Source organism: Lucilia sericata, unplaced genomic scaffold (assembly GCF_015586225.1).
Source record: "Lucilia sericata isolate MDLA Ls3-8-SP2 unplaced genomic scaffold, ASM1558622v1 Contig000575F_arrow, whole genome shotgun sequence".
In the NCBI taxonomy this organism is placed as follows: domain Eukaryota; kingdom Metazoa; phylum Arthropoda; class Insecta; order Diptera; family Calliphoridae; genus Lucilia; species Lucilia sericata.
This window is the reverse complement of record NW_023994583.1, coordinates 258,728-283,091: the sequence shown is the minus strand read 5'-3', so window position 1 is coordinate 283,091 and position 24,364 is coordinate 258,728. Positions and strand designations below refer to the sequence as shown.

Sequence of the window (24,364 nt, the reverse complement as noted above, 5' to 3'; positions counted from 1 at the left end):
GCTACAGTCTATGATCTGAACAATAGTCAATAGTCTGGACTACAGTCAATAGTCTTGACTATGGACTATAGTCTACAGCCTTCATTATATTATAAAGCCTTGATAATAGTCTAAACGATATTCTATAGTCTTGATTATAGTCTGGACCATATAGTAGGGATATAGGCGAAACTGAAGGGGTTGTCAAACAAATTTGTTATTCTCTTCACACAGACGAGTTCTGAGAGAATAAAACACACTTGAGAGAACTAAACGCACTCACAAAACTTCAAATTTTCTTCGCGAAATTGCGAGAATATTAGCACTTAATAGTTTTTCTTATCAATTAAACTTAATATTTATTATTTTTTGCGACACTTTTATTGTGTTTAAAATCCCGAAAATAATTTATATTTTACAAACGAAAAAAAAATATTTTTTTTCTTTGGCATTTCATTTTAATTAAAACTGAAAAAAGAAAAGTTGTAAATTTTAGTATTGAAAATGAAAAAAGTATTTCACATACTTTTTTTCTTTTTCGATTAGTGCAGAAAAAATAACAAAAGACGTGTTTATAATATGTTTTAAAATGAAATATCTTCTGAAAAAAATTAATTAACTAATATTTTCATTCACTAGTATATAAAATCCCAGTAATAACATACGAAAGATAACGTATCAGAAATACATTAATTATTCAGTACCTTTTGAACAACTGTGCTTATTTTTGTGCTTCTACTAATACATTCTCACCAGTTAGGTTTTTGACAGGGGACTGAGGTCTTTGACAATCTCTTTCCCCTATATGCTACTATATGGTCTGGACTATAGTCTTGACTATTGTCTATAGTCTGATCTATGGTCTACAGTCTTGTCTATAGTCTATAGTCTTGTCTATAGTAGTATGGTCTGTAACCTGCAATATAATCTGTAGCCTGGATATATATAAACGAGACTCTAGTCTATAGTTTGATTTGTAATCTATAGTCTGTAGTCAGTGTATTGTCAGGATTATATCATATAATCGAGACTCTAGTCTCAGTTTATAGTCTGCACTATATTCAAGTCTATTGTATGGACTAAATTCTGACTCATTTTGTAGAAATCATTTAAGATAGAAACTGTTTGAAAAAATTAATGTCAAAAATTCCTAAAAATATGTAAATGTAGGGTTAAGTCAAGTCGTTACTATCATTCTCACTTCATAATTTATAAAATAAATGTTCATGTCATGTTTATGCTAAAACTCATTAGACTAAATATAGTTTATGGTTTTATAATCACTTGTTAAGTGTGTGAAATTTAGAAAAAAAAAATTTTTAAATATTTAATTGACATAAATATATAACAAAAGATTCTAAATAATGTGTTTATGTTAAATTTTCTAAATTTAACTAAAAATGGATATTACCCAAATACATATTTGCTACAATTAAAATGGAATTTTTATTATATATAAAAATTAATAAAAATAATATTTAAATTCACATTTATTCACGTTAGCAGACTGGTTTTGTCTTAAAAAAGTTATATATAAATAAATTATGTTCTATACTAAATTAAATTCTTAATGTTAAACATTTAAAATTGTTGTTTTTTCCAAATTTATTAATGAATTGACGTAAATCGGGTTTTAGTGGAGAACTTTTTTCCATAATTTTTAATATTTTTTTTTGTATTCAAATGTGTGTGGGCGTGCGTTACCGTTTCAATTTTGATGTGTTTTTCAAAAATCCTTGATATAATTCTTTATAGATCATATACTAGATTTCCTATTTCTCTAGCTTATTTATGACACAATTTTAAAGCGTATATATTTTATTTTGAAGCAATAACATAAATAACTTTTTTATTTGTTTTAATCTAAGGTTCAATAAAATCATCATTGATTTGATAAGGTAAACAACATATGTTGGACATGAAATATGTTCGAATAAACAAATATTATTCATCAGTTAAGATACTATTTTGATGTGACGTACATAAATTAATAAATAAGATAAACAATAGTTGGAGACATCTTTAAATCTATTATATATACACATATCTGGTTTATATTGTTATAGATTTGTAGGAAAATTTGTTTCGTAGAAAAAAAAAGAATAACAAAGTAAGCATCAAAGTTAAATGAACTTAAAATCTACATACTTGTTATGTTAGCAAAATTTCATGGGAAATAAATCAGTTCCACAATTTTATGAATTTTCGAACATATGTTCAGATTTTTCGATGATTACACTCCAAACCAGACTTTCAAAAACATTTATTGAAACTGTTTCCCTTTATTTCTCTTTACAGTTACGAAACTGCCAATGGCATTAAAGGCGAAGAGACTGGTACCTTGAAAAAGGCCACATCTCCCGATACTAGTGATGTGATTGTAGCTCGAGGTTCTGTCTCCTACACTTCACCTGAAGGCAATTTAATTACCTTAAATTATGCAGCTGATGATGAAAATGGTTTCCAACCTCAAGGAGATCATTTGCCCACACCACCACCAATCCCACCAGCAATTCAAAAGGCTTTGGACTACTTGTTAAGTTTGCCTCCTTCCAAACGTCGTTAAGCGCCCTAACAGCATATAAACCAAAATCAAATGATATAAGAAACAAAACCTGAACATGAAAAAAAAAACACGATTCCCAAATTACTACATTTACAAAGCAAAAAAAGGAGCCTTAAATGATCAATGAATAGAGAAGAAAAGAAATAGAAACAAATTCCAGATATTTGTTTAACACAAACAAAAAGCAAAGAAGAAATGTTTTGCAGAACCACAGCAAGAGTAATATAACATAAAAACAAAAACAAATATAAATTGTATATAAAATAAGCATAAATACTATTTTTACACTTAAACTTATCACCAACAAACTTCTGCTGTCTTCTAAATCCTTTTCTTTTCTAAAAGTTTCTCTTCTTCGAATGCAATTTCTTTAAATGAAAAGTGAGTTTAATTACACACAACTAAAAAAAAAAGCATACAACACTGACTGAATGAGCCATATAAAAACCAAATTTTAAAGAGTTTTCACTCAAAACAAAAACTCTTTTCAAACTCACTTCTATTTAAACACTGCTCTCTAATTCATTAACGCAAATCACTCTTCAATAAATCCTTCTCTCTTATATCACTTCACCAACATACATACATACATTTGCCTACATAACACTTTTTCCACACAACAATAACAAGGCTCATATTAATTTCCGTTTCCGTTTTACTTTCTCATCACTTCTTGCTCTCTTCTTGGCAAATCAATGTAATTTATCCTTCGTACTCTCCTCACCTTCTTTTATTTTAGCTTTTTCTCACCTATTTTTTTGTTAGTCGCCGAAACTTTGCCATTTCGGTTTCATGTGATATCACTGCTTTTGTTGCTACAAAATTTTGTAAGAGAGTTTGCACAATTTCTCCCTCTCTCTTAAATAGTTTTGTATCCTTCAAGAATTTTGAAATAAAATAAATTGAACAAAATCAACTTTCAACATTGATGATGTATGTAAATATGAACATATTATTACTTTTTTTTAATTAATAACATATTAATTATAAAACAGAACAAAAAAACATTATACAATTAAATGATAAATAAATTTATTTGTTAAATGTTTATCCATTTTATTATGAGTAAAAAAACCATGATGTATGTGTAAATAAATGTATAAGAATGCAAATAAAGAATAAAAGATTCTTTACAAAAAACTAAAATAATGTCGTTTTATTAACAAATTATTTATATTAAGGAAATGAAACAAAAACCTATAGTCCAGACTATAGTGGAAACTATAGACTCGAATATAATCCACCTCAAAGTCAAGACAATATTCCAGAATATACGAGACAATACTATAGACCACACAATAAAACAGACAATAGACTAGATTATACTATAGAGTAGACTATGAACTAGAGTAGACTATGAACTAGAGTAGACTATGAACTAGAGTAGACTATAGACTAGACTATAGACTAGACTATAGACTAGACTATAGACTAGACTAGACTATAGACTAGACTATAGACTAGACTATAGACTAGACTATAAACTAGACTATAGACTAGACTACTAGACTAGACTATAAACTAGACTATAGACTAGACCTTATAGACTAGACTATAGACTAGACTATAGACTAGACTATAGACTAGACTATAGACTAGACTATAGACTAGACTATAGACTAGACTATAGACTAGACTAGACTAGACTATAGACTAGACTATAGACTAGACTATAGACTAGACTATAGACTAAGAACTATAGACTAGACTATAGACTAGACTATAGACTAGACTAAGACTAGACTATAGACTAGCTATAGACTAGACTAGACTAGACTATAGACTAGACTATAGACTAGACTTAGACTAGACTATAGACTAGACCTATAGACTAGACTATAGACTAGACTATAGACTAGACTATAGACTAGACTATAGACTAGACGATAGACTAGACTATAGACTAGACTATGACTAGACTATAGACTAGACTATAGACTAGACTATAGACTAGACTATAGACTAGACTATAGACTAGACTTATGACTAGACTATAGACTAGACTATAGACTAGACTATAGACTAGGACTATAGACTATGACTATAGACTAGACTATAGACTAGGACATATCGGACTAGACTATAGACTAGACTATACAGACTAGAGACTAGAGCTAGACTAGACTATAGACTAGACTATAGGACTAGACTATAGACTAGACTATAGACTAGACTATAGACTAGACATATACGACTACAGACTAGACTAGAGATCTAGACATATAGACTATAGACTAGACTAGACTAGACTATAGACTAGACTATAGACTAGACTATAGACTAGACTATAGACTAGACTATAGACTAGACTATAGACTAGACTATAGACTAGACTATAGACTAGACTATAGACTAGACTATAGACTAGACTATAGACTAGACTATAGACTAGACTATAGACTAGACTATAGACTAGACTATAGACTAGACTATAGACTAGACTACAGACTAGACTATAGACTAGACTATAGACTAGACTATAGACTAGACTATAGACTAGACTATAGACTAGACTATAGACTAGACTATAGACTAGACTATAGACTAGACTATAGACTAGACTATAGACTAGACTATAGACTAGACTATAGACTAGACTATAGACTAGACTATAGACTAGACTATAGACTAGACTATAGACTAGACTATAGACTAGACTATAGACTAGACTATAGACTGGACTATAGACTAGACTATAGACTAGACTATAGACTAGACTATAGACTAAACTATAGACTAGACTATAGACTAGACTATAGACTAGATTATAGACTAGACTATAGACTAGACTAAGACTAGACTATAGACTAGGACTATAGGACTAGACTATAGGACTAGACTATAGACTAGACGATCGACTAGACTATAGACTAGACTATAGACTAGACGATAGACTAGACTAGCCTAGCTATAGACTACGACTATAGACTTAGACTATAGACTAGAGACTATAGACTAGACTATAGACTAGACTATAGACTAGACTATAGCTAGAACTAGACTATAGACTAGACTATAGACTATAGACTATGACTACTAGACTAAGACTAGACTATAGACTAGAACTAGAGACTAGACTATAGACTATACTATAGATAGACTATAGACTAGACTATAGACTAGACTATAGACTAGACTATAGACTAGACTATAGACAGACTATAGCTAGACTATCGACTAGACTATAGACTAGACTATAGACTAGACTATAGACTAGACTATAGACTAGACTATAGACTATACTATAGACTAGACTAAGACTAGACTATAGACTAGGACTATAGACTAGACTATAGACTAGCTATAGACTAGACTATCGACTAGACTATAGACTAGACTATAGACTAGACTATAGACTAGACTATAGACTAGACTATAGACTAGACTATAGACTAGACTATAGACTAGACTATAGACTAGACTATAGACTAGACTATAGACTAGACTATAGACTAGACTATAGACTAGACTATAGACTAGACTATAGACTAGACTATAGACTAGACTATAGACTAGACTATAGACTAGACTATAGACTAGACTATAGACTAGACTATAGACTAGACTATAGACTAGACTATAGACTAGACTATAGACTAGACTATAGACTAGACTATAGACTAGACTATAGACTAGACTATAGACTAGACTATAGACTAGACTATAGACTAGACTATAGACTAGACTATAGACTACACTAGACTATAGACTAGACTATAGACTAGACTAGGACTATAGACTAGACTATAGGCTAGACTATAGACTAGACTATAGACTAGACTATAGACTAGACTATAGACTAGACTATAGACTAGACTATAGACTAGACTAGACTATAGACTACAGACTATAGACTATATAGACTATAGACTATAGACTATATACTATAGACTATAGACTATAGACTATAGACTATAGACTATAGACTATAGACTATAGACTATAGACTATAGACAATAGACTATAGACTATAGACTATAGACTAGACTAGACTATAGACTATAGACTATAGACTATAGACTATAGACTATAGACTATAGACTATAGACTAATAGACTATAGACTAGACTATAGACTAGACTATAGACTAGACTATAGACTAGACTATAGACTAGACTATAGACTAGACTATAGACTAGACTATAGACTAGACTATAGACTAGACTATAGACTAGACTATAGACTAGACTATAGACTAGACTATAGACTAGACTATAGACTAGACTATAGACTAGACTATAGACTAGACTATAGACTAGACTATAGACTAGACTATAGACTAGACTATAGACTAGACTATAGACTAGACTATAGACTAGACTATAGACTAGACTATAGACTAGACTATAGACTAGACTATAGACTAGACTATAGACTAGACTATAGACTAGACTATAGGCTAGACTATAGGCTAGACTATAGACTAGACTATAGACTAGATTATAGACTAGACTATAGACTAGACTATAGACTAGACTATAGACTAGACTATAGACTAGACTATAGACTAGACTATTGACTAGACTATAGACTAGACTATAGACTCGACTATAGACTAGACTATAGACTAGACCATAGACTAGACTAGACTAGACTAGACTAGACTAGACTAGACTAGACTAGACTAGACTATAGACTAGACTAGACTATAGACTAGACTAGACTAGACTAGACTAGACTAGACTAGACTAGACTAGACTAGACTAGACTAGACTAGACTAGACTAGACTAGACTAGACTAGACTAGACTAGACTAGACTAGACTAGACTAGACTAGACTAGACTAGACTAGACTAGACTAGACTAGAGACTAGACTAGACTAGACTAGACTAGACTAGACTAGACTATAGACTAGACTATAGACAATATTCAATATAGATCCCCAGATCGTTTTTTATGTCCCAGCTGCAGGGATTTGCTCTATATTATATTCCACTTAACCATAACCTCCTATTGGGGATCAATGTTTCAAACTTGTCTAAAATTTTAATTTCAGGTATCGGATCGACTTACTTGATAGTACTCTCTTCTATTTTAGAATCATTCTCTCTCTTCCATATTAATTTCGCATTAAGGATTACATCCAGACAGTGTATGTATTCGTCTTTCATTTAAAAAATAATTTTCCATCATCGCTGCCATGACATTCAGCAAACTTGGTTGATCTTAGCCGAAATCGTACTTGGTTTGTTTGTAGTTTGTACATTGTATAGTATTTATAAAGTCACCGCATTAAATACATTACCTTTTTATGTTTTGTTTTGTCTTTTAAACAAATCTGCTACTGAAATTATCAAAAAACTTTCTAGTTTTCTAAAACTAAATATAAACCTGAATCCCGGTTGAAAACTGGCTCATAAAGGAATTCCATTCGATCATATACAATAAAAATACTAACAAATGATTGTATACAAATTTCAAAATCCAGTCTACAACAAAATAAATAACAAATGACAGTGACCAAAATAAACATAAAGATTTTAACTTATAAAGAGTTAGAATATTCAAAACTAGTCTTGCTTTCTTCTATTCTTTCGCTAGTCTATCTCCCACAAACTTTTCATTATATAATTTAAATAAATTTGCAAAACGATTTGCAATATGAAATAAAAATGATTTACGTCCAATTATAGATACTCTGTTAATAATATCAACCTTAAGTCAGAATAAATTATGCCAAAAATTCAGCAAAATAAAAAAAAAAACAAGAATTTGAGCTTAAACTGAACTGAAAATAGCGCTAATATCGAGCGCAGCGTTGAGTGGTAAATTAATATTTGCCAAAATAATTTAGATTTAGATTCATGTTGCTATTGTTGTTGATTCCCCCCATCTAAAACTGACACACAAACCTAAAAGCGAAAACAAATTTAGAAAAATAGAAAAAGTTTTAATAAAAGACTAAAATTTATGTAAATTAAATGAATACAGACGAAATCTAATGTATACAAAAAATGTGGTTTGAAAGCAACTTTTTTTCAACTCCTAACTCTTTCTAAATACTTGAAACTAAATCGAATAAAAATAAACTTGATTTTAAATATTTGGGAAACGTTTCTATAAAAATAATTATGATTTTAATGATAATGTTAATGATGATGATGCTGCCGCTGATAAAAAAAAAACAATCATTATGAGATCTGACTGACTGATAAGAATGGCAGTTGGTCAAGATACGTCAGTGTTTATTTTATGATTGTGTCAAAATTCACACCCAATTTGTAGAGCAGAACGAAACATAGACACAAGACGTCACAGCATTTTAGAAACGATCCAATTAAAATCTAGAACTTTGAAGTACAAATACAATACTGCAGCTTTAAAGCTTTGTTTTTGTAGCTTTAAGTTGTATTGGTATTTGTGAAAAATTACTAGTAAGTTGCCAAATAAGTTTGAGATGAGAGTTGTTGTTGAAACCAAATATCAAAACAAGTTCAATATTTTATAACTTTATAGATTTTTTTTCTTATTTTATTTATATTAATTCTATAAAATATTTTTTTTTTTTTCAACTTTGGTTCAGGAATTTTTTTATGTGGTTGTTGTTATTTTTAGCTAGAATTTGTTGTTTTTTATTGTGTTTTTTGTTAAATTTAGAAACAAAAATGTATAAAAGCCTGATATTTAGTTAAAATCTTGTCATTCGTTAATTTGAGTTTTGGAGATTTAATTTGTTAGGAAAGAGATAAAATTTGTATTTAATTAAAATATATTGCATTTCAATTGCATGTTAAATTAATAAAGAAATATAAAAGAATATAATTTTGAAATATTTTTATAAAAATGAAAGTGATCGCTATATTGTGTTTATTCGCTGCCGCTGCTTATGCCAAAGAAGTCGAATTAATTTCAAATGAAGCCATGGTGGAATTTGATGGCAAATTTCATTACCAGTAAGCATTTTAATAAAATAACTACTTACGTATTCACCTTAACAAATATTTGTGATAAGTACGGAAACGGTTTACATTTAAAAAGTATAATAGATAAAAAAATGCAATCAACATTGGAAAAAGTGTGTGAAAAATACAATTTTGAGACTCGTTTCGATTAAGACATGGACAAACATTGTAAAAATATTAATTAAAAATTAAATATGACTATGTTGCTGGCTTAAAAATAAAACAAAAGTATCAATCTTCAAATTTCTCACAAGTTAAAACTTAAAAAAAAAGTTTAATAAATATGAAACATAATTTTTGGAGTTATACTTATAAAGTACCCATATATCATATTTGTCTACCATTTACTTACTGAGAAGTGCTACCCAGCAGTTCGGTCGGACAGTCCCGAACTCCCTATTTAACCTACCACATAAGGTTACACCTAGCCACCGACTGTCCAGGTGACTAGCTATTTTAACAAGTGCCCCCTCTTTCGCTTACAAAGGGAACACTAAAGTGACGATTATCTTCACCCTCGTTTACGAATTAGAATTAGACGAATTAGAGTCAACCAAGTGGTTAGACTTTATTGGAAATCACTGTCTTTTTCGGATCCATTGACTCTTTGTCGAACTGCAGGGTGTATACAATTTTGTACCCTAATGAAATTGATAAGCTACGTATTTCCGATAACTTTGGGAACCAAATATAAAATAATTCTATAGGAAATGCTTATGAAAAGTTTATGAAGAATTAAGAAAATACGCCATATATAAAGAAAAGCTTTCGAATAAATGCCACGAAAGCTCAGAGTATAGGTTAGAAGGATATTCAACAGATGCCAAAGTTTATCGTTTATGAAAACCTAGATTCCGTGAAATTATTCAAAGTTGTGATATTATATTTATGGAATGTGATTTTGGTGTTAAAATAATTGAACTAGAATATAATACAAGTAAGAAGTTATAGTCGGGCGAGACCGACCTATACCAGCTATAAAAATAAAATGTGATTTAGTGTTCATAATAAAGCATTTAAGTTAAATTTTACCTTGTTTCAGATATACTATCAAAAAAGATGGGGGTATATTGATTTTGTCATTCCGTTTGTAACACATCGAAATATTGGTCATAGACCCACAAAAGTATAATTATTCTGGGTCCTTATTAAACTCTAAGACGATCTAGACGTATCCGCCCTCTGTCTGTCTGTCTGTTGAAAACACGATAGAAACCGAACGAAATGAGATAGAAATTTTCCACAAATATTCTCTATAGGTAAGGTTTGTTTGGTATTGAAAATGGGTGATATCGGTCCACATTATCGGATAGCCCCCATACAAGTGTACACCCGAAAAACAGCTTTAACGGCTTTAAAAGTTCAAATATAACGATGAAATTCGACATAAACAAGTTCCATATGAAAAAATCTCCCTGCCAAATAGAAATTTTCCACAAATATTCTCTATAGGTAAGGTTTGTTTGGTATTGAAAATGGGTGATATCGGTCCACATTTTCGGATAGCCCCCATACAAGTGGACACCCGAAAAACAGCTTTAACGGCTTTAAAAGTTCAAGTATAACGATGAAATTCGACATAAACAAGTTCCATATGAAAAAAAATCTTCCTGCCAAATTTTTTGAGGATCGGTCCATAATTGACCCTACCCCCCATATAAGGCCTCTTTAGAAAATGACTATAATGCCCATTTCAGGCTTAAAAATACTAGTATAGCGGTGAAATTTCACATAAGTAAGTCTCAGACAAGCCAAAACCTCTCTACCTATATAAGGTCCGCTTCAGAAAATTACTTTAACGCTCATTAAAAATACGAGTAGAGTGTTAAAATTCTCACTTGTTATTAAATAAAATTGTGTACATTAAAGTCATATTTATAATCTTGGTTTTGCAACTTTTTGTCGAGATACGAGTATACTGAACATAATTCTGTATGGGGTCTAGGTCAAGTATTGGACCGATTTTCCGAAGTCCGATTTTCAATCAATTATGCAACGATTATCTTAAAAGTTTGTGGAAAGTTTTTGCTTTCTATAAAACTTGATGAATTTCATTTCCATATTGATAGTTTTAGGGCAGTTATGAGTGTCAAATATGGGCCGATTTCCAACACAGATTAGTCAATAGGATTGTCTATAGACTTGACTACCTACCAACCCTATTTCTTATCTTCATAAATGACCTTCTATGTCAAATTTCCAACTTTATCTACACTTTTGCCGATGACAGCAATATCTGTCATTCCTATTCATTCAATTATAGGCCAAGGCCACTCTAAAGATTGGGGCAATGAGGCGCAATATAAATGAATCGCTTAATCACTACTTGATAAAAATCTATGAAAGGGGTCGTGTTAACAGAGTCGATTTTAACGCCCGCAAGACTCAATGTTGTTTTTTAACACATAAACGTATGGCTGATAATGTTAGTCCATTTATATTTATGGGTGGTGTAAATATTAAAGAATCAGCAACTCTTGATGTTCTGGGCCTGAAAATTCAGTGCGATGTCCGAGGGACTAAACACATTTTCCAACTGTCGAAAGAAGCATTCGAGTGTCTCGTTTTTTTGAAACGGTGTAAGACATACTTCACTCCATCTGATCTTCTTACTATTTACACCACTTATATCCGACCGAAAATGGAATACAACTCCCATGTATGGGCCGGAGCTTCGAAGTCTAGTTTGGAGCTATTCGACCGCGTACAAGAGAAGGCGAAAGTACGTATCGGTGACAGTGTTACATGGACACACAGACGGATATACATAGCTTAATCGAAAGTAAAAAGTAATTCTGACTGGTATAATTTAAGATGAATATATACATATATGCAGGCCAGGGCAAAATTTGGTCCGATCCTTATAAAATTTATTGGCGAGATTTATGTTTAAAAGTTATTTGTGCCGAATTTCATCACAATTCTAGTGTTTTTTAAAAGTATATAGTGGACATTCAAGTATTTTTCTGAAGGGGACTTTGTATGGGGCCTATAATCAAATGGGCCCGATCATTACAAAAATTGGCAGTGTTATTTATACTTATATAAATCGTAGTTTTGCCGAATTTTGGAAAGATAGCAGTATATTTGAGTAGTTATGAGCTAAAAGGTCCAAATATGAGGGCCCGGTTGTATGGGAGCTAGGGCAAAAATTAAAATTTATTGGTGGGATTTATGTTTATATAAAAGTTATTTGTGCCGAATTTCATCGTGATACTAGTGTTTATTAGGGAATTGTGTACATTCATGTCATATTCTAAAGGGGACTTTGTATGAGGTCTAGGGCCAAATAAGGCCCGATCGTTACGAAAATTAACATTAATATTTAGACTTTTTTATTGAATTACTAGAACATTTATCATAATTATGAGGACAAAAGCCCTATCGGGGGGTTCGATTGTATGAAGGCTAGATGAAATAATGGACCGATTTCAAACACTTTCAATAGCGTTCGTCCTTAGACTTTGGAGACGTACATGACAAATTTCATCAAATTATTTTTAGTAAAAATTAATTTATTATTTTACTTTTAGCTACGAATTGGGAGACGGTTCCAAAGCCACACAAGATGGTTTCCTAAAACAAGTCGATGCCGAACATGACGGTGAAGCCATTGAAGGTAGATTTGCTTTCATAGCCGATGATGGTCATGAATATGCTCTCTCATATACAGCTGATGAAAATGGTTACCGTCCCATCGGTGCTCATTTACCAACTCCACCACCAACACCCGAGTCAGTATTGAAAACCTTGCAATATTTATCCGAACATCCATATCATAAACCCGAAGGAAGAAATTATTAAAAAAACTTTTTCCAAAAAGACATGTATTTTTAGTTATAAACCCTATTGTGATTTAAGTTATAAATTAATTTTTGTTGTTGAAAAAATAAAAAAAGAATTTAAAAATTAAAAAAATTTGCGTGATTTGTTAAACTAGAAATAGAAGTGATAGAGAAACAATAAACAAATCAAATACGACTGATGATAATAAAGAAATAAATTGTTAAAATATTTAAATAATTGTGAATGAATTTATTACAACAACAATAGCAATAATAATAAACCAAAATAAAAGTATATTTTTTTTATTACTACATATTTATTTCTCGGTATTATGAACGAATTTTTGATTTTTGTGAAAATACGTCACGTTTCGCAAGAAAAGAATGGTAAAAAACCAAAAATGACCAAAAGTTTATTCACCTGTCAACACTTTTACGAACAATAAATTTTGTAGTAATAAAATTATCATTAATAGAAAAAAATCTTTGTTTTAATAATTTCTGAGTTGAGCATTTGAAGACGTGTTTATTTGATCAAATTTAGGCAAAACAAAAAAATTAAAATTCGTGACATAATTTGTGATCGTTTGCCATTTGAAGTTATTATTACATTATAATATATTATACACCGTTATTTACTCATTTAATTAAACGGAACCAACATCTTTATATATAAAATATATAGGTAAAAACCGACTACACAGATACCCTATAATTTTACCACAAATTTACTAGACTCTAGACTAGACTATAGTCCAGACAATAGACTAGACTATAGGCCAGACTATAGACTAGACTATAGTCAAGACTATAGACTAGGCTATAGTTCAAACTATAGAATAGACCATAGACCAGATTATAGGCTTGACTATAGTTCAGACTATAGAATAGACCATAATCCTGATTATAGACTAGATTATAGTCCAGACTAGACTAGAGCCCAGACTATAGACTAGACTATAGTCCAGACTATAGACCATACTATAGTTCAGACCATAGACTAGACTATAGTCCAGACTATAGACCAGACTATAGACCAGACTATAGTCCAGACTATAGACTATAGACTAGACTGTAGTCCAGACTGTAGACTACACTATAGTCCTGACTATAGACTAGACCATAGTCCAGACTGTAGACTAGACCATAGTCCAGTCTATAATCTGGACTATAAATACTATACCAGACTATAGACTAGACTATAGTTCAGACTATAGACTAGACTATAGTCCAGACTATAGACTAGACTATAGTACAGACTATGGACTAGACTATAGTACAGACTATGGACTAGACTATAGTCCAGACTATTGACTAGACTATAGTCCAGACTAGACTATAGTCCAGACTATAGACTAGACTATAGTCCAGACTATTGACTAGACTATAGTCCAGACTAGACTATAGTCCAGACTATAGACTGGACTATAGTCCAGACTATAGACTAGACTATAGTCCAGACTATAGACTAGACTATAGTCCAGACTATAGACTAGACTATAGTCCAGACTATAGACTAGACTATAGTACAGACTATAGACTAGACTATAGTCCAGACTATTGACTAGACTATAGTCCAGATTATAGACTAGACTATAGTCCAGACTATAGACTAGACTATAGTCCAGACTATAGACTAGACTATAGTTCAGACTATAGACTAGACTATAGTCCAGACTATAGACTAGACTATAGTCCAGACTATAGACTAGACTATTGTCCAGACTATAGACTAGACTATAGTCCTGACTATAGACTAGACTATTGTCCAGACTATAGACTAGACTATAGTCCAGACTATAGACTAGACTATAGTCCAGACTATAGAGTAGACTATTGTCCAGACTATAGACTAGACTATTGTCCAGACTATAGACTATAGTCCAGACTATAGAATATAGTCCAGACTATCGACTATTGTCCAGACTATAGTCTATAGTCTGACTATAGTCTATAGTCTGACTATAGTCCAGACTATAGACTATAGTCCAGACTATAGACTATTGTCCAGACTATAGACTATTGTCGAGACTATAGACTATAGTCCAGACTATAGACTATAGTCCAGACTATAGACTATAGTCCAGACTATAGACTATAGTCCAGACTATAGACTATAGTCCAGACTATAGACTATAGTTCAGACTATAGACTATAGTCCAGACTATAGACTATAGTCCAGACTATAGACTATAGTCCAGACTATAGACTATTGTCTAGACTATAGACTATTATCCAGACTATAGTCTATAGTCCAGACTATAGACTATAGTCCAGACTATAGACTATTGCCCAGACTATAGACTATTGTCCAGACTATAGACTATTGTCCAGACTATAGATTATAGTCTAGACTATAGAATATAGTCCACAACATAGACTAAAGACTAGAATTTAGTCCAGATTTTAGACTGCTATAGACCAGACTATAGACTCGACTATTGTTCATATACTGCATATTTGCAAAATGTAGTGAACACCCGAAAAAAATATTCTCATGAAAAATTATGTGTATTTGTCAAAACTTAAATTTAATAGACACTATAATTATATACAACGTGCGTAGCATAACCAAAGGGGGTGGAACACATGTTCCATAACAATCCGAAAAAAACAAAAAAAAAATGGCAGATTCAAAATGGGAGTGTTTTTGATCATATCATTTAAACGCTGGTTTAGTTAATATGCCGAAACGGCAAACAATGGACGGACAGATTCAATCACCACATAGTATAAATTAAACGCTTTTAATAAATAAATACCCAGATCTCCAACGTTGTAGTAATAACGGAAAAACATGTTTTATGGTTTTTTAAATATGAATATTATTTAAATCGTACAGGTAATGTGCCAAAATAAGGGCATATTTGTCATAAGAAATAAATCAAAATTCATAGCATAAATAAAATAAATGTAATGGCATTTTTTTTTCTTTAAATTCTTTAACTTTTATCATCGTTTTGCTTGATTTTGGTTAGAATTTTTCCATATATTTTTTTAAACGTTTCAGTCTTATAAGACTATACACTTTTTAATATTTCATATCACATGCATTTTATGCAACATTTATTATTTAATATTCAAACTTAAATTAGTTTTATTAAAATAGACATGCATTTTGACTTTTGGTTTGATAAAATATACTTCTCATTAGTGAATTTTTTAATAAAACTAGTTTTAAATCTTTAAATAATTTGTAGCCTCACGAAGATAATAATCATCTCTAGAAACTCTTTTAACCCAAACATTTCTGAAGTGTTAATATTTTCTACAAACATTAATATTAAAGGTGCTAATTTAGTTAAACAAATTTTATACGAATTCTAAACTGAAATAGATTTTCGCATAGATTATGAAATAAAATCTTAATGTGATGTACATACATATATATGCTTAAATTCAAATAATTATAACAAATTATTATTTCATATTTAAACTGAACTTGAAATCGAAAGTGTTGATAAAAGAGACGTTAATAAAAAAAATTTGGGGCTCTTTTTAATAATTGAAAAACTGGTTTCTCGAATTATAGTTTGCTCTCAATATATAATATGAGTTGTATTGGGTCTTTAAGAATAGATTAGACCAAAGTCTGGACTACAGTTTAGTTCACAGTCTGATCTAGTCTATAGTCTGGACTATAGCTAAGTCTACAGTTTAGGCAATGGACTGGTCTATATTCTGGATTATTGCCTAGTCCATAGTCTGGCCTATATTTAGTCCTCAGTCTAGACTAGAGTCCAGTCATTAGTCTGGTCTTACGCGTATAGATTCGATAGTTAGCTATAGTTAGTCTATAGTCTAGGTTCTATAGTCAGTCTATAGTTAGTCTATCGTCTGGTCTATAGTCTAGTCTATAGTCTAGTTATAGTCTAGTCCTATAGTCTAGTCTATAGTCTAGTCTATAGTCTAGTCTATAGGTCTAGTCTATAGTCTTGTCTATAGTCTTAGTCTATAGTCTAGTCTATAGTTAGTCTATAGTCTAGTTAAGTCTATAGTCTAGTCTATAGTCTAGTCTATAGTCTAGTCTATAGTCTATAGTCTAGTCTATAGTCTAGTCTATAGTCTAGTCTATAGTCTAGTCTATAGTCTAGTCTTAGTCTAGTCTATAGTCTAGTCTATAGTCTAGTCTATAGTCTAGTCTATAGTCTAGTCTATAGTCTAGTCTATAGTCTAGTCTATAGTCTAGTCTATAGTCTAGTCTATAGTCTAGTCTATAGTCTAGTCTATAGTCTAGTCTATAGTCTAGTCTATAGTCTAGTCTATAGTCTAGTCTATAGTCTAGTCTATAGTCTAGTCTATAGTCTAGTCTATAGTCTAGTCTATAGTCTAGTCTATAGTCTAGTCTATAGTCTAGTCTATAGTCTAGTCTATAGTCTAGTCTATAGTCTAGTCTATAGTCTAGTCTATAGTCTAGTCTATAGTCTAGTCTATAGTCTAGTCTATAGTCTAGTCTATAGTCTAGTCTATAGTCTAGTCTATAGTCTAGTCTAGTCTATAGTCTAGTCTATAGTCTAGTCTATAGTCTAGTCTATAGTCTAGTCTATAGTCTAGTCTATAGTCTAGTCTATAGTCTATAGTCTAGTCTATAGTCTAGTCTATAGTCTAGTCTATAGTCTAGTCTATAGTCTAGTCTATAGTCTAGTCTATAGTCTAGTCTATAGTCTAGTCTATAGTCTAGTCTATAGTCTAGTCTATAGTCTAGTCTATAGTCTAGTCTATAGTCTAGTCTATAGTCTAGTCTATAGTCTAGTCTATAGTCTAGTCTATAGTCTAGTCTATAGTCTAGTCTATAGTCTAGTCTATAGTCTAGTCTATAGTCTAGTCTATAGTCTAGTCTATAGTCTAGTCTATAGTCTAGTCTATAGTCTAGTCTATAGTCTAGTCTATAGTCTAGTCTATAGTCTAGTCTATAGTCTAGTCTATAGTCTAGTCTATAGTCTAGTCTATAGTCTAGTCTATAGTCTAGTCTATAGTCTAGTCTATAGTCTAGTCTATAGTCTAGTCTATAGTCTAGTCTATAGTCTAGTCTATAGTCTAGTCTATAGTCTAGTCTATAGTCTAGTCTATAGTCTAGTCTATAGTCTAGTCTATAGTCTAGTCTATAGTCTAGACCATAGTCTGCACTGTAGTTTAGTCCATTGTCCGGAATATAGTATAGTCTGGTCTATAGTCTAGTCTAGAGTCTGGTCTATAAATTGGAATATCTGGGCTATAGTATAATCATTAGTCGCTATGTAGCCAAGTCAACATTATGGACTTCAGTATAGTATATAGTCAATAGTCTGAACTATATTCTACTGTAATCTATAACCAATCTAAAATGTAGACTATAGTTTATAAGTTTTAAATCTGAAATGTTGTGTAGTTTTTGATCAGAACTATAGTCAGGAATATAGCTAGAGAAGTCTCTAGTCTAGTACATATTCTCCACTCCTATAGTCTAAACTATAATCCAGTCTATATTCTAAAGTTATTAAGTTCAAGTACCTGAATAAAATAATTTAAGTACAAAACTTTGAATTCCGATTACAAAACATATGATGTTGAATCATCATCTGATATATGTACTTATCTTTACATTCTTTATCTAAAACTTTATTATATTTCTGCACAATTTAACGGACGACCTTCGTTTGTCAGCTTCTTTTTAAAAGTAACAACATTTAATACTTTTTTATTAAATAAAACAGTAAAAAAATATTTCATACTTTTAATTTGATACATTCTCATAAACCAAAAACCACTAGTGATTATCTAATGTGCAAAAACTCAACAACAAAAGCAAAAAGGCATTGTAAAAAACCCAGAATTATGAAAATAAAAAAATCCTTGAACAAAAGAAATTCGAAGAAAACAACCTTTTTGTAACCGACACGTCCTAATTCGAAAGATGAAATGATGACTCTTGAAGTGAAGACAAACATAATTTACGTGTAAACTTGGTATACACAAAAATACACATCTGAGATGGTGATCATAGGTGTGAGTGTGAGAGGTAAATTGATCGCAATGATGACTTTAATGATGAGAGAACGGATTTAACTTAGTCATCAACAAGTGCAGTTAATATTAAAGAAAAGGGTTAAAATAATAAAGATAGCAAAATCATATTCGTACTCAAAATTTACCAGATATTTTTGCACTTAAAGATGCATACATATGTAAATATCAGAGATGTAAAATGTTCCCACTTGAAACAAAAACTGTACTTTATGGGGAGTTAAAATGTGATAAACATATTCAGTAATTTCGAAAGAACGATACAGCGTTAATAGTAATACGAATATTATTTTCAGAATCTGTTCAGACACAAGACAGTCGATAGAAATCAAGAGACCATGCTCATCGGATTATATTTCCGAAGCCAGTACCTAAGTTTTTGAGCAATCAATGTAGACTGAGATCTAGTCGTCCTGAAGGACGGCTCTGCCAAAACCTAATGTATGCTAAAATGTCTACACATTTTCTATGCTGGTGTCTTAACCATTACGATCATGCCTCAATATGCCCAACCGTCTGAGGCTAAGAGCCGATTTACTAAAAATTCATGGACTGGACAGGGATATTGCCAGTAACAGCAAGATAGGCTACTTTTTATCAGATAAGTGAACTATAAATTAGAAGAAGTCTTATAAAAGATGTGTACATCCAGTTTAACTAAATTAAAATCTCCATCTCTTTCCTATGATTTTCTTGAAAAGTAGACGTCACAAAGCAATCGACTCACAGCAATACCTATCCGCAAAAGCTGAAAGTACAATATTACATCAATATATTTGACTTCCATGCACTTTTCACTTTGTTAAGATGCACAACATCATAAGATACACAACATCACAACTTCCAACAAGAATGTGTGACTCCGCTTTTTAATATGTTCGCCATCCAATTCGTCATTCTTCGGCAATATCTTCACACTTTATTCTACTTCTGGCAAGTGTCATGCTGTTTTCATTGATATTCCCTTAAGGTGCTTTAACTTGAAGAAGTAAAATTAATGAAAATAGTAGGTCTAGAAATTCCTATGGCATGGTTTCGGAATTTGTCCAACCCTATATATATTCTTTTGCAACAATTTTGACATTAAGAAATGCGGCAAAACATAAATGGTCCCAATGTTCCCTGAACACGTACTGAAGAAGTAGTTATCGGCAGCAGTAGAGTTGAATCCAATTCTGTAGATTTGAAACACTGTCGGATATGCTTTAGTGTTATCTCGTTATTCAGGCCAATTATGAACAATAATTCTCCAGAAGTTTATTCCCTTTAGCATGTTTTATGTATTGGAGAGGGAACAAACTCTCAGGGAGTTTATAAATGAAAATAGGCCTGATTATAAGGCAAAATATTCCTCTGAAATCAGGAAAGATTTATACGCAACGCTCGTCTCAACAACACAAACATTTGTAAATCACATAACGCATTAGAGGGAAAGCTTATATGTGGAATAAACTTCCTATAGAAGTATTTCCGGTCACTTGCAATAACGGAATGTGTAAATTGGATTAAAATAAATATGGCGCCCACAGCGCTTAATATATTTACCGATAGCCAGAAGGCAACAAAAGCTGAACTAAAAATATGGGTGAGAGAATCTCATAAGGCCTCTTGGAATAATGAAACAGTGGGTAGAACCACGAAGATCCTATGGGGTGACCCTGATGAGAGCAAGACGAAAAATCTCCTCAAAATGAGCAAGTCTGAAGTTAGTATGATGGTACGTATTCTGAGTGGACACACAGGATTACGAGCACATCTATGCAAAATTGGACGTGCGGATTCAGACGAATGTAGGGCATGTGGAGAGGACAATGAAACTCTGGAGCAGTGAAACTTCTTTGCCACTGCCAGGCATTCGTCGAAGTTAGATCCAAATATCTTGGAAGTGATGTTGTTTCGGAAATAACATTCCTAACTTACACTGATTGGAATATTCTTAGGAATTACATTCAGGAAACTGAGTTTATGAACACTGAAAAATAATTCATTCAGTTCCCTTTTTTTCATCAACAGGCCCGATAGTGGCCTAGGTGTATTTCTTCGGATTTGATGTAGTATACATCCTCCTATCAACCAACCTACCTACCTGCAATGTAAATCTATCTAAATCGATTGTCCACAAACTCTGTCATCGCTCCCACAACAAATTTTCCCAGTTCCAACACAATGCGTTGCGTGTGTTGGGATCATCCCCTAAGTGCTTGTGCAAAAAAGTTTTCTAAATCACATTCCCCTCATCAATACAACCCATGTGTGTTGCAGCAGTTCCATCGATTCGGTACTAAGTACTCTTCCGAAGCGAGGCTTCCATTGTTTTTATAAATATTCGCATTACTATTCCCGTAGGTACCTTTTAACGCTTCTGGTGTTCCTTTTTTAAAGCGTTAAAGATCCCCAAATAGTTGTCTCTTTTCGCCTTATTGATTTTTTTTTTACATTTTCGTCAAACGGCGTTCGCTTAGATTCCACAATAGTTTATGGACTTACACTGACGATTCCTACAGAAACATAAAAATCGCTACTTACAGTTCAAGATAGAAAGTTCAGGGAATTTTTAAAAGAGATTAAACTTTGGAAATGGATTAAGATCGTTTTGCGATCCTCTATTTTCAATCTGCATGGATGGATGGGCCTTTTTAATTCCAAATTTTCAAAAATTGAAATCCTCGAATATGAAAAACTCATAAAAATAATAAAATTGCCTTTTGGATTTAGTAGGAAAAAAGTACTACTTTACCAATTTATTTGTCCTTCTCTATTAAGAGTAATCAGATATTACTCTTTTTCCAAAAACACATACTCAATTACACACATTATACCGCCGTCGTATTAAAGACAAGTTAAAATTTCGCACATGTTCCGCTTAATATTACTTTTTTATTATTATTATTAACATGAGTTGTTGTTGTTGTTATTTTGCTAAAAACAAACTAAACTTTGGTAATTTTTTTTCTGATTTTGTTTGTTTTTATCTAGTGCGCCCATCAATTATTTATTCCCCCTTTAGTTTGCCGGAGATGATCGAGATTATGTTCGGTGTTTTATTATGACGACGGCGACGACGACTTCGAAGAGTAAAAATAAAGTGTGCGTGAGTTAAGCGTACTGACGGTTATTCTATTTAACGATCTCATCATACATATAGTTTTATAAATTTATTATGGTTTTTTTATTTTTCGCCTTTACTGTTGTTATTGTTTTTGTCCGTCTTCGTTGTTGTTATTATTACTGACAGTTGAGATTCTTTTAAACATACGCTCATTATTCGTCAAAATAGTGGAGTGTAGTGCGTTTTTTTTTAGTATAAAATGGGAAGCCCATCATCGTAACGACATCAGTACAATTTGTCAACTCGCATTGAAAGAATTCAATTCCTTAAATCTGTCTTTTTGTGTAAACGTGTGTGTGATTTTTTTGTTAAAGTGTTTCATCACCTGTGGATTGAGTTAACCTAGACCTACAAAAAATTTACCAGATATAAATAAAATAACTCTCAGAATAAGAAGTGTTTCTTTTGTAACTCTGACAAGAAAAAAGGATTAAATTAAAATAATTTTTTTTATATTAAATTCTTAAAAAACACAAAAAAATTTAAACAATATGTACAAGTTCGGTTTCGTTTTATTGTTCGCTGCTTTATTCGCTCTTGTCTTGGCTCGTCCTGCTCAAGAACAATCAGCTGATGCTGCTACAACTACTACTACACCTGCCACCATCATCAAACAGATCGATGTCAATAATCCCGATGGCAGTTTCAACAGCAGGTTGGTGTCTTATATATTGTGATCAGATTCAGGAAATTTATTTTTTATAAACAAAATGTTTGACGATCCAAAACGCTTTAAAATTTCACAACTTATTTGAAAATAGTTAAACTTGATTATCAAATACAAATTACAAATTTAGTTTATAAAGTTTAAAAGCTCCGTACCAATCAAAACTCTTATATCAAGCGTCAAAAGATTTATGTACGTCTATTTCCATTTAAATGATCCAATTTTAAGCTTAAAAAGTTCTTCTAAACGACAAAACACCGATCAAGTTAATTGGCTTTGAAAGAGCTTTAAGTTCCATTAAACTAAATATGAAATATGTGTAATTTGTTTATCTTTCTCTAGACCTGACAAGGATCTTTTGAAATGAAATTTGGTCTTGGTCTTATTTATATAATTTCAAGATCTCTAAGCTCTAGATAATCACAAACACTTCTTAATTACAAGAAAACTGCTATAACTACTAGAGCAAAACGACCTCCAGACAATGATATTTAATGCCAGTATTGTCTATTGATACGCTAGAATAATTCTTGATATTATAATAATAACAAAAATAAACTATTTTTTTATTCAATCTCTTTTAAACAATACTAAAGCATTTTTTACTACTTTATCTCACTCTCTATTCCAACAGCTACGAAACCTCCAACGGCATCAAAGTCGAAAATGTCGGTTACATGAAAAAGATTTTAGTGCCCCGCACCGAAACCGAAGACGGTCAAGTTATTGAAGAACACGAAGAATTGATTTTAGTACAAACCGGCTCTTACAGTTATTTGGATCCTGAGGGCAATGTTATCACTCTTAAATATGTGGCCGATGAAAATGGCTTCCAACCTGAAGGTGATCATTTACCACAACCCGTTCAATAGAAGAAGACACAGCAAATCTCAATCAATCCAAAATTGTACTTAATTAGTTTAAAAATGTAAGAATATTTTTAGTTTAAGTTAAATGTATCTATGAGTAAATATGCCGAATAATACTTTGTATAAAGAAAATGCTCCTTTAAGTCACATAAAATTAAAATACAATACGAATAAATAATAAATGAAATTTTAAGAAGAAATCCAGAAAAAAAAGTCCCCTTTTTTAACAAAAAAAAAAGTAATGATAATGCAGAAAAGTATTTAGGATGACGTCAGTTGTATAAATAGTGTTGTTTGCTATTCGATTAATAATTTGAACAGTAATCGTGCTAAACTTTCGACTCAGCTAAGTGGTACAGACTTTGAAGAAATCATAAACAGATTAAAAGTCCAGTTGTGTTAGAATCGGTGTGCAATAAAAGCTATTGTAACAAAAACATGTGAATATTTTCGAAAAGGTAAAAAATCAGTCCAAAATTGACC

General features: G+C 31.7%; 3 protein-coding genes across 3 annotated transcripts; all 3 read left to right on the top strand.

Moving 5' to 3' along the window:
* Positions 1–2,228: 2,228 nt before the first annotated feature.
* Positions 2,229–2,958, top strand: LOC119606376 (endocuticle structural glycoprotein ABD-4; the record flags this gene model as incomplete). The annotated part of the gene is made up of 1 exon (XM_037959811.1): positions 2,229–2,958. A coding segment is annotated over one exon (317 nt), but the record flags the coding sequence as incomplete, so codon positions are not given.
* Positions 2,959–9,190: 6,232 nt separating this feature from the next.
* LOC119606392 (endocuticle structural glycoprotein SgAbd-3) lies at positions 9,191–13,462 on the top strand. The gene is made up of 2 exons (XM_037959839.1): positions 9,191–9,439; positions 12,982–13,462. Exons 1-2 carry the CDS (start codon positions 9,330–9,332, stop codon positions 13,250–13,252), a joined length of 381 nt encoding a protein of 126 aa, XP_037815767.1. The 5' UTR covers positions 9,191–9,329; the 3' UTR covers positions 13,253–13,462.
* Positions 13,463–22,536: 9,074 nt separating this feature from the next.
* LOC119606381 (larval cuticle protein 1) lies at positions 22,537–24,094 on the top strand. Its single transcript, XM_037959822.1, has 2 exons — positions 22,537–23,000; positions 23,647–24,094. The coding sequence occupies exons 1-2, from the start codon at positions 22,837–22,839 to the stop codon at positions 23,882–23,884; spliced, it is 402 nt and encodes a 133-aa protein (XP_037815750.1). The 5' UTR covers positions 22,537–22,836; the 3' UTR covers positions 23,885–24,094.
* Positions 24,095–24,364: the final 270 nt, after the last annotated feature.

Coding starts and splice junctions, on each gene's coding strand:
- LOC119606392 (XM_037959839.1), top strand. CDS start 9,330: ATGAAAGTGATCGCTATATTGTGTTTATTCGCTGCCGCTGCTTATGCC. Junction 9,440..12,981: donor GATGGCAAATTTCATTACCA/GTAAGCATTTTA, acceptor TTTTACTTTTAG/CTACGAATTGGGAGACGGTT.
- LOC119606381 (XM_037959822.1), top strand. CDS start 22,837: ATGTACAAGTTCGGTTTCGTTTTATTGTTCGCTGCTTTATTCGCTCTT. Junction 23,001..23,646: donor GATGGCAGTTTCAACAGCAG/GTTGGTGTCTTA, acceptor CTATTCCAACAG/CTACGAAACCTCCAACGGCA.